At 42.6% G+C, this 17049-nt stretch overlaps 1 protein-coding gene across 1 annotated transcript in view; it reads right to left on the bottom strand.

The window, feature by feature from the left end:
- Positions 1–17049, bottom strand: part of LOC129699966 (protein unc-79 homolog) — a 162591-nt gene that overhangs the window by 75980 nt on the left and 69562 nt on the right. The window contains 5 exon segments of the mRNA XM_055640079.1: positions 1724–1995; positions 3707–3775; positions 6209–6388; positions 10069–10270; positions 12900–13081. Coding sequence (XP_055496054.1) covers positions 1724–1995; positions 3707–3775; positions 6209–6388; positions 10069–10270; positions 12900–13081 — 905 coding nt within the window.

Genomic DNA, 17049 nt, shown 5'->3' with positions numbered 1-17049 from the left:
ACACCCCTTAATTTCCAAACATCTATCCATCTCTCTTTGCGAATCGATTTAATGACTTAACCTCTACAGGCAGCTTAGTTACATAAAGTAAGTAAAAAGTAAGTATCCTTTATTGTCATTCAGGCCTTCCGGTCTCAACGAAATTTTGTGCCTTGCAGTCATACATGTAATAAAATAACAAAAACACACAATAAACACAAATTTAACATCCACCACAGCGAGTTCACCAGACACCTCCTCACTATAACTACAAAGGTTTACCTCAGCCAGGTGAAACATTATACCTGTCAAGCCCCTGAAGAAGATTGTATGTTTCAATAAGATCACTTCTCACTCTTTTAAAAGCCCAATCTTTTTCATATTTCTTCATTGGAGCTCCATCCCCCAAATCAACCTGGTGAGCCTCAGTAGCATTGTCTCTCAATCTTTATCATACCCTTCCTTGTGTAGGAAAACAGACCTACAGTCTCTCACCAAGGGCCTATATCATTGCAGTTAAATCAGAACCGCTTGCAATAAAGACCAACACATAGAAACATAGAAATTAGGTGCAGGAGTAGGTCATTCGGCCCTTCGAGCCTGCACCGCCATTCAATATGATCATGGCTGATCATCCAACTCAGTATCCCGTACCTGCCTTCTCTCCATACCCCCTGATCCCCTTTAGCCACAAGGGCCACATCTAACTCCCTCTTAAATATAGCCAATGAACTGGCCTCAACTACCCTCTGTGGCAGAGAGTTCCAGAGATTCACCACTCTCTGTGTGAAAAAAAGTTCTTCTCATCTCGGTTTTAAAGGATTTCCCCCTTATCCTTAAGCTGTGACCCCTTGTCCTGGACTTCCCTAACATCGGGAACAATCTTCCTGCATCTAGCCTGTCCAACCCCTTAAGAATTTTGTAAGTTTCTATAAGATCCCCTCTCAAAATTCCTAAATTCTAGAGAGTATAAACCAAGTCTATCCAGTCTTTCTTCATAAGACAGTCCTGACATCCCAGGAATCAGTCTGGTGAACCGTCTCTGCACTCCCTCTATGGCAATAATGTCCTTCCTCAGATTTGGAGACCAAAAATGTACGCAATACTCCAGGTGTGGTCTCACCAAGACCCTGTACAAGTGCAGTAGAACCTCCCTGCTCCTATACTCAAATCCTTTTGCAATGAAAGCTAACATACCATTTGCTTTCTTTACTGCCTGCTGCACCTGCATGCCTACCTTCAATGACTGGTGTACCATGACACCCAGGTCTCGCTGCATCTCCCCCTTTCCCAATCGGCCACCATTTAGATAATAGTCTGCTTTCCCGTTTTTGCCACCAAAATGGATAACCTCACATTTATCCACATTATACTGCATCTGCCAAACATTTGCCCACTCACCCAGCCTATCCAAGTCACCTTGCAGTCTCCTAGCAGCCTCCTCACAGCTAACACTGCCCCCCAGCTTAGTGTCATCCGCAAACTTGGAGATATTGCCTTCAATTCCCTCATCCAGATCATTAATATATATTGTAAATAGCTGGGGTCCCAGCACAGAGCCTTGCGGTACCCCACTAGTCACTGCCTGCCATTGTGAAAAGGACCCGTTTACTCCTACTCTTTGCATTATGAAACTCAATAACAAAAACATTTAAGTTAATGTCCTTATTATATTCAAAGAATCGCGGTTTTGTTTCATAAAGATATAAAGCAATGTTAAGTGCTCAATAATAATGTGTGTTACCTGCGCTATTCCAGCAATAAAAGCATTAAAACAAGTGGAAGTCCGCATTTTCTGAGGGGCAATCATGAAACACCCCTCCTGCTGGTCGTAGCCAAGTAGCACATATAGATGTCGCTTCACTGTGTTGAATGCCTTGGCACTGCTGATATCAGCCTCAGCACTGCTTTTATCCTTTGCCATGAATTTCATCAGAACTGTGATTAGCTGATGAACTGTTTGATGATCAATCCCAGCATCCTCCGGCAAGGGATCCTTTATAATTGCATCGTCCTCTGGATTATAAAATAAATCAAGACACAATTGTTAGTCATCATCATGGCATATTTTATGAAAAACATCTACTTCCGATTCGTTAAACTAAAAGAAAATTGAAATGATTGTTGCATTGAACAGAATTTGAGAATCAGCAAAACAGCTAAAATACGGAAACATTTATATTCAGCTTAAACTATCAAACGCCAAAAGGTGTTTGTTTTTTTTTATTCAGAAATATTATTGATCTTTTAAAATTGTGAATGTTTTATTTTGCATCAAGATTCAAGATTCAAGATAGATTTAATTGTCACGTGTGCCTGATGGCACAGTGAAATGAATTTCCATACAGCAATACAATAAAAATCAACAGGACACAACACACTATAGGGTTTGACATAAAACATCCCCACACAGCAGAACCAAAGTTTCCCACTGTGTGGGAAGGCACCAAAGTCAGTCTCTTCCTCCACTATTCCCCGTGGTCAGGGCCTCCCCAAGCCCTCCGCAGTTGCTGCTACGGGCGGCCCGATGTTCAGGACCGCACACCGGGGTGTTAAAAGTCCGACGTCGGGGCTGCGGGACGTCCTCAGCGGCGTGGACACAGAGTCGGCCCCCTCCTACCATCATACTGAATTGCTAGTTTTAATAATGCAAAACTTATTGCATTGACAGTCTTGCACAAGTAGCAACAAACCTGGAGTAAATCTTCCAGGAATTGACAATCTAAGATCATGATGTAGAAACAAAAAGCTGGAGTAACTCAGCAGGACAGGCAGCATCTGGAGAGAAGGAATGGGTGACGTTTTGGATCGAGACCCTTCTTCAGATAATGTTGCATTCCTGAAACATGAAGTGTGTACCAGAATGGTGGCTGGATTGTTTGTCAGAATGCTGCCTTGATTAGAGAATATTAGGTACAAGGACAGGTTTTCTCGGAATGGTTGGAGGCTGAGAGGAGACCTGATAGAAGTATATAAAATTAGGAGAGGCATAGATAGGCTACTCAATCAGGATCTATTTCCCAGGGTGGAAATATCATAGTCTGGGAGGCATAGCTTTAAGATGAAAGGGGCATAGTGCCAAGGAGATGTGCAGAACATTTTGTTTTAGACGGATTGGTGGAACATGCTGTCACGGGTGGCGATGCAAGCAAATATGATAGTGGTACATAAGAGGCTTTTAGAATTTTTGAAAGGCATGTAAATATCCAGGAATGAAGGGATATGGATCACCTTCTGGTAGAGAAATTTGTTTAACTTGTCATCATATTCGGAACAGACATTCCGGGTCGATGGGCATGTTCCTGTTCTGTCTATGAAACAAATATGCTCAAAGTACCTCGTATTTTATGGATAGAGCCTTTTCTGTTGCTGCCCCGGCACTCTGGAACACCTTGCCGCTGCAGATCAGACAGGCCCCTTCACTGTCCATCTTTAAATCCTCCCTAAAAACTCACTTTTATTCACTGGCTTTCGACACTGGCAGAGACTTTGTTCCTGTTTTAGTGCTTTTAATGTCTTTTAATTTTTACTGTTTTTATAGTCCTGTCGTCTTAATGGTTTTAGTAGTTTGTAATAACTTTTTGTTGACTTCCCATGCACAGCACTTTGTGGTAACTGATGTTGTCTAAAAGCGCTTTATAAATAAGGTTCTTATTATTATATTATTATTATTATTTTATTTGAACCAACATTAAACACAGCCATAATAATTAGTAATCTTTTTTACCTTGTATAACTTGCTCCATCATTGCACCAAGAGTTGGAGCTGACTGCTCATGTCTGGTCAGTCGCAAAGCTGCAAAAATGGAGAACCAAGTTGGGATATTTACAAAATGTGGAATGGGAATGTAAAAAATGGAGACTTATGGAATGCAATCAATGTATTTGGCATTTCTCCTTTTGTTCCCCTATTCCAGCCTTCCAGATTTCAAACTTGACTTTTGAAAAGACATTAGCCTGAAAATATGTTCATGCCATGAAGCTCAGTGCTAGTTACCATATTTTTGAAAATTGGGAGCTGTCATTTAATGTTTGTATTCAGGGAGCTTTGATCCTGCTGTTTACTGCAATAATTGATGTTATTACTGGAATCCCTGTTGCTAAATAATTGGAACTATAACTCTTAATAAAAAGGATGGGTGATGGTACTGCCCACAGTAACTGCAGGAAACCATGATAAGAGTTTGGGAAAGTTCACTGCCCTCATGTCAAACCAACAAAAGAAGGTGGTTTATTAATGTTGTCCTTTGAAAATATTAGTGGAACAGGTGGATACAGGAAAGCAGGTCCTATTTTGTTGGGTCCAGAAATTCCAAGGTCTGAAGTGAAGTGGAGATTGGCATTGATTATGGAACCTGGTCACATTTTCTAAGATGTTTTGTGATCTCACATGTATAGTAAAGATCAGTAAAAATGTCAACAAATTCTATCCAATAATAAATGCATAATTGCACTCATGCCCTATTTTGCGCACACATTCATCACTTAACACACAAAAATAATTCTAATCACACGCTTCTACAATATTCATAAGCCAGACTGAATACTTATTCATTCATGTGATACGAGCACTATTGGCTAGGTCCAACATTAATAACCTGGCCCGAATTGCTCTTTAAAGTGAATGGTCCATTGTCAATTTGAGAAGGAACAGCATTTCGCTTGGGCAGTGGCATGAACATTGATTTCTCTAATTTCAAGTAAGCCATGCATTCCCTCCCCCACTCCCAGTCGTCATACAAGTCAAGTCAAGTCAAGTTTATTTGTCACATACACATACAAGATGTGCAGTGAAATGAAAGTGGCAATGCTCGCGGACTTTTGTGCAAAAGACAAACAACAAAACAACCAAACAAATTATAAACACAATCATAACACACTAGGTCCACTGTCTGCATTCCTGTATCACTTTGTTATAATCGTGGCTATTCCTCGAGGTCACTTGTGAGTCCAATCCTGGCTTTGCAGCTCACAGAACAAAGACGCCTGTGCGTGTGTTTGTTTAACGTGTACTTGATGTTACACTCCAAGAAGCACACGGTCCTTCACAAATCAATCAACTCTTTCCAATGGCAAGGGAACCAAGATGATTGGAGCTGATAGATCTGTTGCAGCCGTTCATCCGCCTTCACAGCCGTTGAGTTCAAGATAACTTTGTCCGCCTGGTCCGCCGTTGACGTCTTGTAGTTTGGATCGTTCTTGGTCAGTTATCACCTGTTAGTTTGTTATCATCTCTTAGTCTGTTAGTTTGTTATCACCTCTTCCCCAGCTAACAATGTACCATTATGGGCTCCAGCATTCCTTAGTCATCTGTTGCCAGATTTGTTGTGGCCTTTACCTACTTCTAGCCTCCCCCCCCCCCCCCTTCAGTCTGAGGAAGGGTTCTGACACGAAACGTCACCCATCCTTTTACTCCAGAGATGCTATCAGACCTGCGGCTACCCCTGCACTTTGAGTCCATCGTCAAGAAAACTGACATTGTTTCGAATTAATCCTATTGTGCAGTATCAAGGGAATTGAAAGTCACACATAATGATCTAATAATTTGCTTTGGAGGGTTGGAAAAAATATATATTACACTCACTTATATCCTGCACAATTATTCCGCCAGTCTACGAGGAAATTACACTTAATTCATTTTAAAACTGAAATTAAGTTACAACTGATGTCACTGTCCGTCATTTATTACATCTAACGATTACAAAGCAGTCTCATTCTCAAAGAGCCACACATCATCGTAACCGGCCCTTCATCCCACTAATCCATGCCAATCATCATGCACGCATTCACCCTAATCCTGCACAAATCCCATTTTATTTTCCTAACATTCCCATCAAGATTCTCCCTAAATTCTACCATTTGTCTGTGGGGGCAACTTTACAGCGCCAACTAATCCGCCAACTTGCATTTTCTAAGAGGTATGGACAACTCAGGACTGGCCAAGGATCGCTGGACATGAGGCAGCAGTTCTACCTGCTGCGTAACTGTGCCACAATAATTCTCTCCTAATTTTGGTCTATTTTTAAATATGTATAATTTAGATATCATACATGGCTAGGACCATTAGATAAAAGTAGTAAAGTGGAAATGCAAGCATACACTGATAACATTTGAATACTTTGCAATGTAGTGGTTACTTTAAATATTATTCCACAGAAAGACCAGTTTTTAAAATGTATCCAATAAAATTCACCAATGAGACTGTAATTTACAGTTAAAGGAAACTTACGCAGTTTAGTGCTTAGCGTTTCTGGAAGAGAAAGCGTTCTCTTTGATTCACCTGGTCCTTTAACACTGTCCCTAAGGGAACGAACACTTCTCTGCCGGTTCCGTGCAAAGCGAGCACGTTTGATTTTCCACATGGCAGCATCACTTAGGTTAGCAACATTTGTCCTTACAGCAGTTATAGCTGGAGAGAAAACAAACTCAAGCATGGAAAGGTATCTGGTCAAACGGAGACATTTTAAAATAGGTATTTTACAAAATTTTCATGCCAGATAAATGTGTTTCAGATCATATGTAAGCACGCTACAGGGATTCAGCTCCAGACGTACTGAACTAAAAAGCAGAAGAGTTAAGGGCCTGTCCCACTCGGGCGTCATTTGCGTGTCATTTACGTGACATAATTTATGCATCACGACGCACGACGCACGCGTCATGAGGCGCACGTGATACGTGCATGGTTTGCATTACGCGCGCTTGGTGCGTGGTGATGTCGGCAGTGACGTGCGGTCACGTACGGCGCCCCAGGATTTTGGGATTCACAAAATCTTCGCACGCCACCTGCGGGACACGCAAATGACGCCTAAGTGGGACCGGCCCTTTACATTTAACTTGAAAGAACCCTGATTAAAGTACAGGTGTACTCCACTTCTAAAAAGGATTATACTAACACTTAAGCATGACACCGATGGTATCAGGGCTCAGAAATTATAACCATCAGAAAATGTTTTTAAAAAAAATAGCTTTTACCAAAGAAAAACAAATACTATGATGTGATTAATAAAATATGTGAAAAATTCATGACAGGGGACAGAGGTACGTTGGACAGGTACATGGATAGGATAGGTTTGGAGAGACATGGGTCGAATGCAGGCAGGTGGGACTAGTGTAGATGGGGCATGTTGGTCGGCATGGGTAAATTGGGCTGCAGGGCCTGTTTTCATGCTGTCAAGTCAAGTCAAGTCAAGTCAAGTTTATTTGTCACATACACATACGAGATGTGCAGTGAAATGAAAGTGGCAATGCTCGCGGAACAACAAAACAACCAAACAAATTATAAACACAATCATAACACACATATTATTTTACATAATAAATAATAGAAGGAAAAACGTTCTGTACAGTTAGTCCCTGGTGAGAAAGGCGTTTACAGTCCGAATTGCCTCTGGGAAGAAACTCCTTCTCAACCTCTCCGTTCTCACTGCATGGCAACGGAGGCGTTTGCCTGACCGTAGCGGCTGGAACAATCCGTTGCAGGGGTGGAAGAGGTCTCTCATGATTTTGTTTGCTCTGGAGTTGCACCTCCTGTTATATAGTTCCTGCAGGGGGGTGAGTGAAGTTCCCATAGTGCGTTCGGCTGAACGCACTACTCTCTGCAGAGCCTTCTTGTCCTTGGCAGAGCAATTCCCGAACCAGATGGTAATGTTCCCGGACAAGATGCTTTCCACCGCCGCTGCGTAGAAGCACTGGAGGATCCTCGGAGACACTCTGAATTTCCTCAATTGCCCGAGGTGGTAAAGGCGCTGCCTTGCCTTACTCACCAGTGCTGAGGCGTGTGATGACCATGTCATATCCTCAGAGATGTGGACTCCCAGATATTTAAAACAGTTCACCCTATCCACAGGATCCCCATTTATACTCAATGGAGTGTACGTCCTCGGATGATGTGCCCTCCTAAAGTCCATGATCAGCTCCTTCGTTTTTTTGATGTTCAAGAGGAGGCTGTTCTCCTGGCACCAGAGTGCTAGATCAGCCACCTCCTCCCGGTAGGCCTTCTCATCGTTGTCTGAGATCTGTATGACTATGACTAAATCATTTCAACTCGTAGAATATCAAAAGTAAGGACGATGAACATAAAACATCAAGAAATACAAAAGGAAATGCAGGTTAAACTCACTATTATGGAAGTCGCCAATAAAAAGAATAGTTGAGGGGAAAAGCATAGATGGTGGATGCACGGAAACTTGCTGCAAAGGCATTGACCAGTTGAGTCGAATGGTACGTTTATATCCTGTCAAACTCTTGGTGCAACTCGATGCATATTCATTATTTTCATATAATTGTACCAGAGTGACAAGAATGAGGAAATACAAAAAAGCTTCACTTCCTATAATATATATGAATTAACAGTATATAATCCTCCAACACTTTCGCCACCTCCAACGGGATCCCACTACTGGCCACATCTTCCCATCTCCACCCCTTTCTGCTTTCCGCAGAGACCGTTCCCTCCGTAACTCCCTGGTCAACTCGTCCCTTCCCACCCAAACCACCCCCTCCCCGGGTACTTTCACCTGCGACTGCAGGGAGATGCAACACCTGTCCCTTTACCTCCCCCCTCGACTCCATCCAAGGACCCAACAGTCTTTCCAGGTGAGGCAGTGGTTCACCTGTATCTCCTCCAACCTCATCTACTGTATCCACTGTTCCAGATGTCAATTTCTCTACATCGGTGAGACCAAACGCAGGCTGGGTGATCGTTTCGCTGAACACCTCCGCTCAGTCAGTCTTAACCTACCTGATCTCCCGGTTGCTCAGAACTTCAACTCCCCCTCCCATTCCCAATCTGACCTTTCTCCTCCATTGTCAGAGTGAGGCTCAGCGCAAATTGGAGGAACAGCACCTCATATCTCGCTTGGGTAGTTTACACCCCAACGGTATGAACATTGACTTCTCCAACTTCAAATAGCCCTTGCTTTCCCCCTCTCTCCATTTCCTCCCCCTTCCCAGTTCTCCCACCAGTCTTACTGTCTCCGACTACTTTCCGTCTTTGTCCCGCCCACTCCCCTGACATCAGTCTGAAGAAGGGTCTCGACCCGAAACCTCGCTTATTCCTTCTCTCCATAGATGCTGCTGCACCCGCTGAGTTTCTCCAACATTTTTGTGTACCTTTGATTTTCCAGCATCTGCAGTTCCTTCTTTAACACCATGCTGCCTGTCCCGCTGAGTTAATCCAGCATTTTGTGTCTACCTTCGATTTAAATCAGCATCTGCAGTTCCTTCCCACACAAAGGTTAACTTCACATGGCAAGAAAAGGTAATTCTGAAAACTGGCTTGAAATGAAGTGCAACTGGCAATCCCAGACTTGGACTGCTTTGCTCTGCTCCATTCCGCTGCATGTGGCAATAGCATTGCCAGTTTAGCCACTATGTTGGTTGGCCTAAGAACACTCTCACCTCCGGGTTAGAAGATTTTAAGCTCGAGATCACAAAGCAATTTTTCAGTGCTGAATCGAGGCCTTAATTCTGAGATAGGTGGTGATCTTCGGATGGAACAATTAGGACACCAATGGAAATATTCAGCCACAAGCTCTAGTTTCCTGGCAATATCTCATTCAATCACATTCAATAGGAGATTAGCAATTTTATTGGTGCCTCTGCAATACTGCTGGAAGATTATTGTTATTGCTTCCAGACTACTTGTTCAGAGTCTTTTGAAATGTAAGATGAGAAAGCACCTTACAACTAAAATTATGATAACAACCACATAAAAGATAGCTCCAGAAAACTATAAATCTCCAGCTACACTTAAATGTCATTTTTAATTTCAGCACATGTATTCTGCTGTGCACTCAAGTCAATTCTTAATGGCAAGACAATGAAATTGATATCTACTCCTATGTCTTTCCTACTTTGATGTAGAGTGATCCAATCTTTTGACTGATGACAGCAAAGTTTCTCTTATCTTTTGCTCTTACTTAGAATATTCTGATTTTTGTGCAAGCAACAACATTAAAAAAACGCCCAGCAAAACCTAGCAGTTGCCATAAGGCGACAATGTTATGCAAAAAGAAGAGATCTCATGGCGTTAAACCTAAAACAGAAGGAAAAACATCGTCATAATCAAATCAGTAATGTTTTACTTACTTGTAGGAAAGGGAAATTCCTTATTGCAATCCAAATGCAGTTGAGCTTCCAGAGATAAAGTGTCAAACCTGTTGACGAAGAACTCCCAGCTTAAAGCGGGAATGTCTTGCTTTAAGAAGTGCAGCAGGAATAATTTACTAAGTATTGTCGGCCTATCCTTCACCACAGTGTCGAACTGAAAGTCGAGACAAAGACAGAGGCCCTACATGACAGTAAATAAAAACTGAAGATTAATCACAAAGACATATCCACATTTGTACACGCACTGAATTCCAGGCCTTCTGAAATTGCTGAAGTTTGAGTTCACAAACCCTAAAAGGAACAGCAATAGTTGCATACATTTCTATCAATCAAATTGGCAGAAAGTATTCCCGAAAGCACAGTTTCAGACCACTAGAGGTCCAAAGAAGGGTTTCGACCCAAAACGTTCTATTTCCTTCGCTCCATAGATGCTGCCTCACCCGCTGAGTTTCTCCAGCATTTTTGTCTAACTTGAGACCACTAGACATCTCTTTAGTCAGAACTTAACACAGTAGTATAATTATTTTGTACACCAAACAATGTCTTCATAATGAGGGTGCCTTGGTCTTAACAAGGATTGTTCAGTGATTTCTTCCACTCACTGTGGATAGATAATTTGAAGGGAGGGTGTGGGGATCAATAGGTGACTTTCTTATGGTTGTTCAATCCATAAGTTACAAGCTTGGTCTGTCAGTTAGAACCTGTAAGAGTCAGTCAGAAAATATCAACCAATTCACCTTGATTGGTGGATTTTGACAGTCCATTACCAGTATAATATATGTTTGTTTAACTCATATCTTCCTCCAGCCTTTGCTTAACATCAAGGAGTATTAATTTATTATTTAGCTGGAGAGCAGGGATTTCCTTGACTTTGTTTACATTAAAACTATGAGCTTTTGTGGGCCCCAGGGTTAATGCTAAAAACTATCAAGACAAAAATGTAAAGATATAATAGTGGTGGGGAATTTCAACTTCCTCAGTATTCATTGGAATGATGTTCAATTCATTTCAATTCAATTCAACTTTAATGCCATCGCACAAATACAAGTATGAGTACAATGAAATGCAGTTTTGCATCAGTCCGTAGTAGTTGTGCATAAAGAAATTAAAAAAAAAAAAACATTTTTAAATTTAAAAACAAAAAAAAATGTGAAATGCTTAGAGGAAGTACATTTTTTTAAAGTACATCCATCAGAGTTTTCTGAGCCAGTACATAGATGGTCCTAAGATAGACACAAAAAGCTGGAGTAACTCAGCGAGACAGGCAGCATCTCTGGAGAGAAGGAATGGGTGGCATTTCGGGACGAGACCCTTCTTCAGACCCGACCCGAAACGTCACCCATTCCTTCTCTCCAGAGATGCTGCCTGTCCCGCTGAGTTACTCCAGCTTTTTGTGTCTATCTTCGGTTTAAACCAACATCTGCAGTTCCTTCCTACACATAGATAGTCCTACCAGAAATGGGTGGTCCTAATGGAAAATTTAACCTGGCAAGAAGATGGTGTGTCAGTGTGTGAGCATCCTGGAGATATTGATCATTGAATAGCCTTTTAATGGATCTGAATGAGAGGTACTCTGGAAGGTTAGATTGCATCGGATCCAAGACGAACTAGCAGACTGGATAGAGAATTGGAAGGGGGTAGTGGTGTAAGGTTATTTTTTGGACGTCTGTAATTAGTGGTGTACCTCAGTGATCGGTGCTGTTTGTCATCCATTTCAAAGATTGGATTAGAACATTAGAACAAGGCATAATTAGAAAGTTTTCAGATGACACTAAAATAGGAGGTATCATAGACATTGAGGGTGGTTATCAAAAATTACAGCAGGATCTTCATCTGCTGGGCAAGTGTGCCAAGGAATAGCAAGTTCAGTTTAAATTCAGTTATTTGTGAGGTGTGCATTTTGGGAAGTTAAAGCCGGGTTGACCATTCACAGTGAATGGAACAGCCCTGGATACTTTTGTAGAGCAGAGGGAGCTACGAGTACAAGTATCTTGATCTCTGAAAGTGCATCACAGGTAGAAGGTGATGAAGATGGCTTCTGGCATGTTGTACTCATCAGTCAGGAAATTGAGTATAGAAGTTGAGAAGTTCTGTCACAGTTATATAAGACATTGGTGAGGCTGCACTTGGAATGTTTCGTTCAGTTTGGATCACACTGCTGTAGGAAACATGCCATTAAGATGGAACGACTGCAGAAAACATTTATGAGGATATTGCCAGGACTCAAGGGCCTGAGTTATAGAAAGAGGTTGGCCAGGCTAGGACTTGATTGATTGATTGAAGCGTAGAAGGCTGAGAGGTGATCTTATAGAGATGTATGAAATAATGTGGCACATTGATGGGGGGAAATAAAGAACTTGAGGGCATAGTTTTGTAGTGAGAGGGAACATTTTTAAAAGGAGCCTGAGGGGCAACATTTTTCACACAAAGAGGGTATGCGGAACAAGTTGCCACAGGAAGTAGTTAAGGCAAATACAATGACAATTTTTAAAAGACATTTAGGCAGGTACATGGAGAGGAAAGTTTTAGAGGGTTAATAGACCAAGTGCAGTGCTCCCAATATATGGGCTAAATGAAAGCAAATGGGACTGGCTTAGATAGGGCATCTTGGTAATCATGGACAAGTTAGGCTGAAGGGCTCATTTCCATACTCCAGAACTACAACAGGCAGCTAATGTTCGTTTAACAATTGCAGCAAAATACATTTTCTTTCCTCTGTGAATACTATTAGCTTGACCATTGTAACAACCAGAAATTAAAGAATATAAAAAGAAAGCATGAAACACTGCAATATTTTAATTTGAACTGACTTGTAAAGCTGGCCTTTTGATGGAATCAAGCAGAAGTCTGGCTCTTGTTGCCACTGCTGGATTAACATCTTCGACTGCAGCCAGGAAACAGCAGAAGGCATGAGCCAGAGAGTACTTCAACACATGGTTCTTTGAGACTGATTGAATGTCCAGAAATCTGCATAGAACCACCACTTTCTCCACTATATATATTAAAAAAAACAGCATAACATTGAATTGCTACCAAAAACAGGAGAAAAGTCAAAACTAAATAACGATATATTATGTTACAAAAAAGCATTTAATAATGATCACCAATGCTCTAACAATATTTGTGATTTAATATGCAATGATATATACATTAAAAAGATGGTGGAATCGTCAGCCAATTCAATTCATTGCATATCATATAAAGAAACAGCCAAGTTCAGTGGATAGTTTGGGAGCCAGCAATATTCTGGGCAGATTACTGAATACCTGAACTGTAATGACAACACTGGAAATGTGGGAAATTGTCTAAGTATCTCCTGTCGACATAAAATTCTTAATCTTCATCAAAATGACAAAAGATATTGCCATTATTTCATGATTGATTTATTATTGTCACATGTACCAATAAACAGTGAAATACTCTGTTATACATGCTATCGAAGCAAATCATACCATACACGAGTACATCAGGAGGTGCGAGAGAGAAAATGAACAGAGTGCAGGATCTAGTGTAACGGCTTCGGGAAAGTGCGGGTAAAAAGTTTCAAAGCAGCAATGAGGTAGATTGGTGTATGAAAGCCTCATTCAAGAGTCTGATAAAAGCTGGGAAAACACAGTTCTTGATTCAGGTGGAATGTGCTTTCCAGCCTTTGTATGTTCTGCTCAATGGGCAAGGGGAGAAGAGAGAATGACTGGGATATGAGTGGCCCTTGATTCTGTTGGATGTTTTCCTGAGGCAACATGAGGTAGAGATGAAGTCGAGGGGAGGCTGCATTCACACTTCTCTGCAATTTCTTGTAGTCAACTATGCATCAATGCATAGATCAATGATGTTCAGCTCTGGTGTGCAAGACTATTCAACTTCAAACCGCATTAAACCTTGGTTCAAAATCTGATAACTGCAGTCAATGACATCAAGAAGAAGATACTCCAATAACTAAGAGTCAAATCTCTTACAAAGTTTATGATAGTTGGAGGTCCATCAGGTCAGTTCAATGAATTAAATTAGCTGAAAACATACTTCTACGATGAAGGAAACCTGAAGAGGTGGTTTGAACAAATTGATTACAAAGCATGTCGTACAGCATTGTAACTTGGCCATATTAATATTTCTTTTTGTACAGTTGATGCTGCAAGTTTGCCCATCTATATTTTTCATTAAATTAGAACGTGTCCACCGGATTAACATTGATAATAATGGTGAGGGATATTCCAGGATCACAAGGTTACAGATTATGCTGAAAACTGCTGAATAAATCCCATTTAACACAATGGTAGTGCCACTCAGCACGATAGACGTATCCTCAATGTAAAGACGCAACTTTGCCTCTTCCAAGGACTGTGAATAGTAACTACCATCATAACCGTCAAACGGGCAGCCACAGTGGCGCAGCTGCCTTACAGCGCTTGCAGCGCCGGAGACCCGGGTTCCATCCCAACTTCCAGCGCTGTCTGTACGGAATTTGTACATTCTCCCCGTGATCGCGTGGGTTTTCTCCGAGATCTTCGGTTTCTTCCCACATTCCAAAGACGTACAGGTATGTAGGTTAATTAACTTGGTGTATGTGTAAATTGTCCCTCGTGTGTGTAGGATAGTATTAATATACGTGGGAATCACTGGTTGGCATGGACTCGGTGGACCGAAGGGCCTGTTTCCACACTGTATCTCTAAGTAGTAACTACCATCATAACTGTCACAGACATGTATTTTCCACGTTCATCTTTAAGTAACAATTACCCTGTCATGTAGGTTTACCCCTTGTGTTGGTTCGTTCATTTCTTATCACAAACTCAGTTTAGGAGCACTATCTTCAAGATACAATCTTGTTCACTGTTGATCATTGAAGTCTCCACTCATCTACGGTGCCGTATTGACAGTGCTCCTATCAAATGTCATCCGAGTGTGGAGAACAACCGCGCCGATGACGACCGAAGACTGGAACGCGCCCCGGCCGGCTCGACTCGCCTCACAGGCCTCCCAGGGAACTGCGGTGACCCTGGAAGGCGAGGCCTGTCTGGACCGATGGAGCCTCAACAATGGCGGCGATGGGAGCATCGGCATCGACGGTGGCAGTGGTAGACTCGGCGGTGACTTGGGCCTCAGGGTCAACGTAGGCCTCAGGGTCAACGTAGGCCTCAGGGTCAACGTAGGCCTCAGGGTCAACGTAGGCCTCAGGGTCAACGTAGGCCTCAGGGTCAACGTAGGCCTCAGGGTCAACGTAGGCCTCAGGGTCAAACGGTCAACGTAGGCCTCAGGAGGGTCAACGTAGGCCTCAGGGTCAACGTAGGCCTCAGGGTCAACGTAGGCCTTGGCGGCAATCGGAGCCTCGGTGGCGGTGGGGCCTCGCGGTCGATGAGCATGAGTGGGGAGGGGAAGACAATGAGGACCCGGCATGGGAGGACCGCCATGAGGGACGGTGTGACAACAAAGGGGGACCTGTTGTGGGAGGGGGGGGGGGGGGGGGGGACTCTAGTTTAGAATCCTCTGCCCAGGGGATAAGTCCGTGTTTGTATGTTCATTTGTTCCGGTGAAGGTGCTGTGCACCAGCCAGCCGACACCCGCTTGTCTTTGTCTTTTTGGTCTCACTTTTAATTTCAAGTTTTTGTGACCAATTTCCCTCCTGGGATGAATAAAGTTTTATCGTATAATATCGTATCACATTGCAGAAGTGCTGATATATGGTAATCAGAGGAAGTTTTATTTTACCCCTAGTTTACCCAATGTCAAGACACATCTGTTTGAGCAATGGCCATGTCACCACTTGAGATGATCTGTCCTGATGGGACACTATGACTGCAATAGAGGAGCCTTCAACAATGGGTGCGAGTATGATTCTGTTGCCGAACTAGTCTGAGGCACATTTCTCCCAATTTGGTCAACAGTCCTTAATTATTGATGAGGAAAACATTATAAGATCTTCTCTGCTGGAAGCAACATTGCAATATTTGAATCCAATGCTTAGAAACATAGAAACATAGAAAATAGGTGCAGAAGGAGGCCATTCAGCCCTTCGAGCCAGCACCGCCATTCATTGTGATCAAGGCTGACCGTCCCCAAATCAATAACCCGTGCCTGCCTTCTCCCCATATCCCTTGACTCCACTAGCCCCTAGAGCTCCATCTAACTCTCTCTTAAATCCATCCAGTGACTTGGCCTCCATTGCCCTCTGTGGCAGAGAATTCCACAAATTCACAACTTTCTGGGTGAAAACTTTTTTTCTCACCTCAGTCTTAAATGGCCTCCCCTTTATTCTAAGACTGTGGCCCCTGGTTCTGGACTTGCCGAACATTGGGAACGCTTTTCCTGCATCTAGCTTGTCCAGTCCTTTTATAATTTTATATGTTTTCTATAAGAACCCCCCTCATCCTTCTAAACTCCAGTGAATACAAGCCTAGTCTTTTCAATCTTTCCTCATATGACAGTCCCGCCATCCCAGGGATCAATCTCGTGAACCTACGCTGCACTGCCTCAATCACAAGGATTTCCTTCCTCAAATTAGGAGACCAAAACTGTACGCAATACTCTAGATGTGGTCTCACCAGAGCCCTATACAACTGCAGAAGAACCTCTTTACTCCTATACTGAAATCCTCTTGTTTTCAGATTCAGATTCAGATTCAGATTCAATTTTAATTGTCATTGTCAGTGTACAGTACAGAGACAACGAAATGCATTTAGCATCTCCCTGGAAGAGCGACATAGCAAACGATTTGAATAAATAATAATAAGTGTTCGGGGGGGGGGGTGGTGATTGGCAGTCACCGAGGTACGTTGTTGAGTAGAGTGACAGCCGCCGGGAAAACATTAAGCTGTTCCTGCTGGACCTGCTGGTTCGGCAACGGAGAAACATGAAAACATAGCGCCTACCGGATGGTAGGATTCGGTAAGCACAGCCATGGTTTGGGGTGAGAGCACCGTCCTTGGCGATGCTGAGTGCCTTCTCCCCAGACAGCGCTTGACT

The sequence above is a fragment of the Leucoraja erinacea genome, chromosome 9 (genome assembly GCF_028641065.1).
Source record: "Leucoraja erinacea ecotype New England chromosome 9, Leri_hhj_1, whole genome shotgun sequence".
Lineage (NCBI taxonomy): Eukaryota > Metazoa > Chordata > Chondrichthyes > Rajiformes > Rajidae > Leucoraja > Leucoraja erinaceus.
The sequence above is the reverse complement of the archived record's forward strand: the minus strand, read 5'-3'. Positions and strand labels throughout refer to the sequence as shown.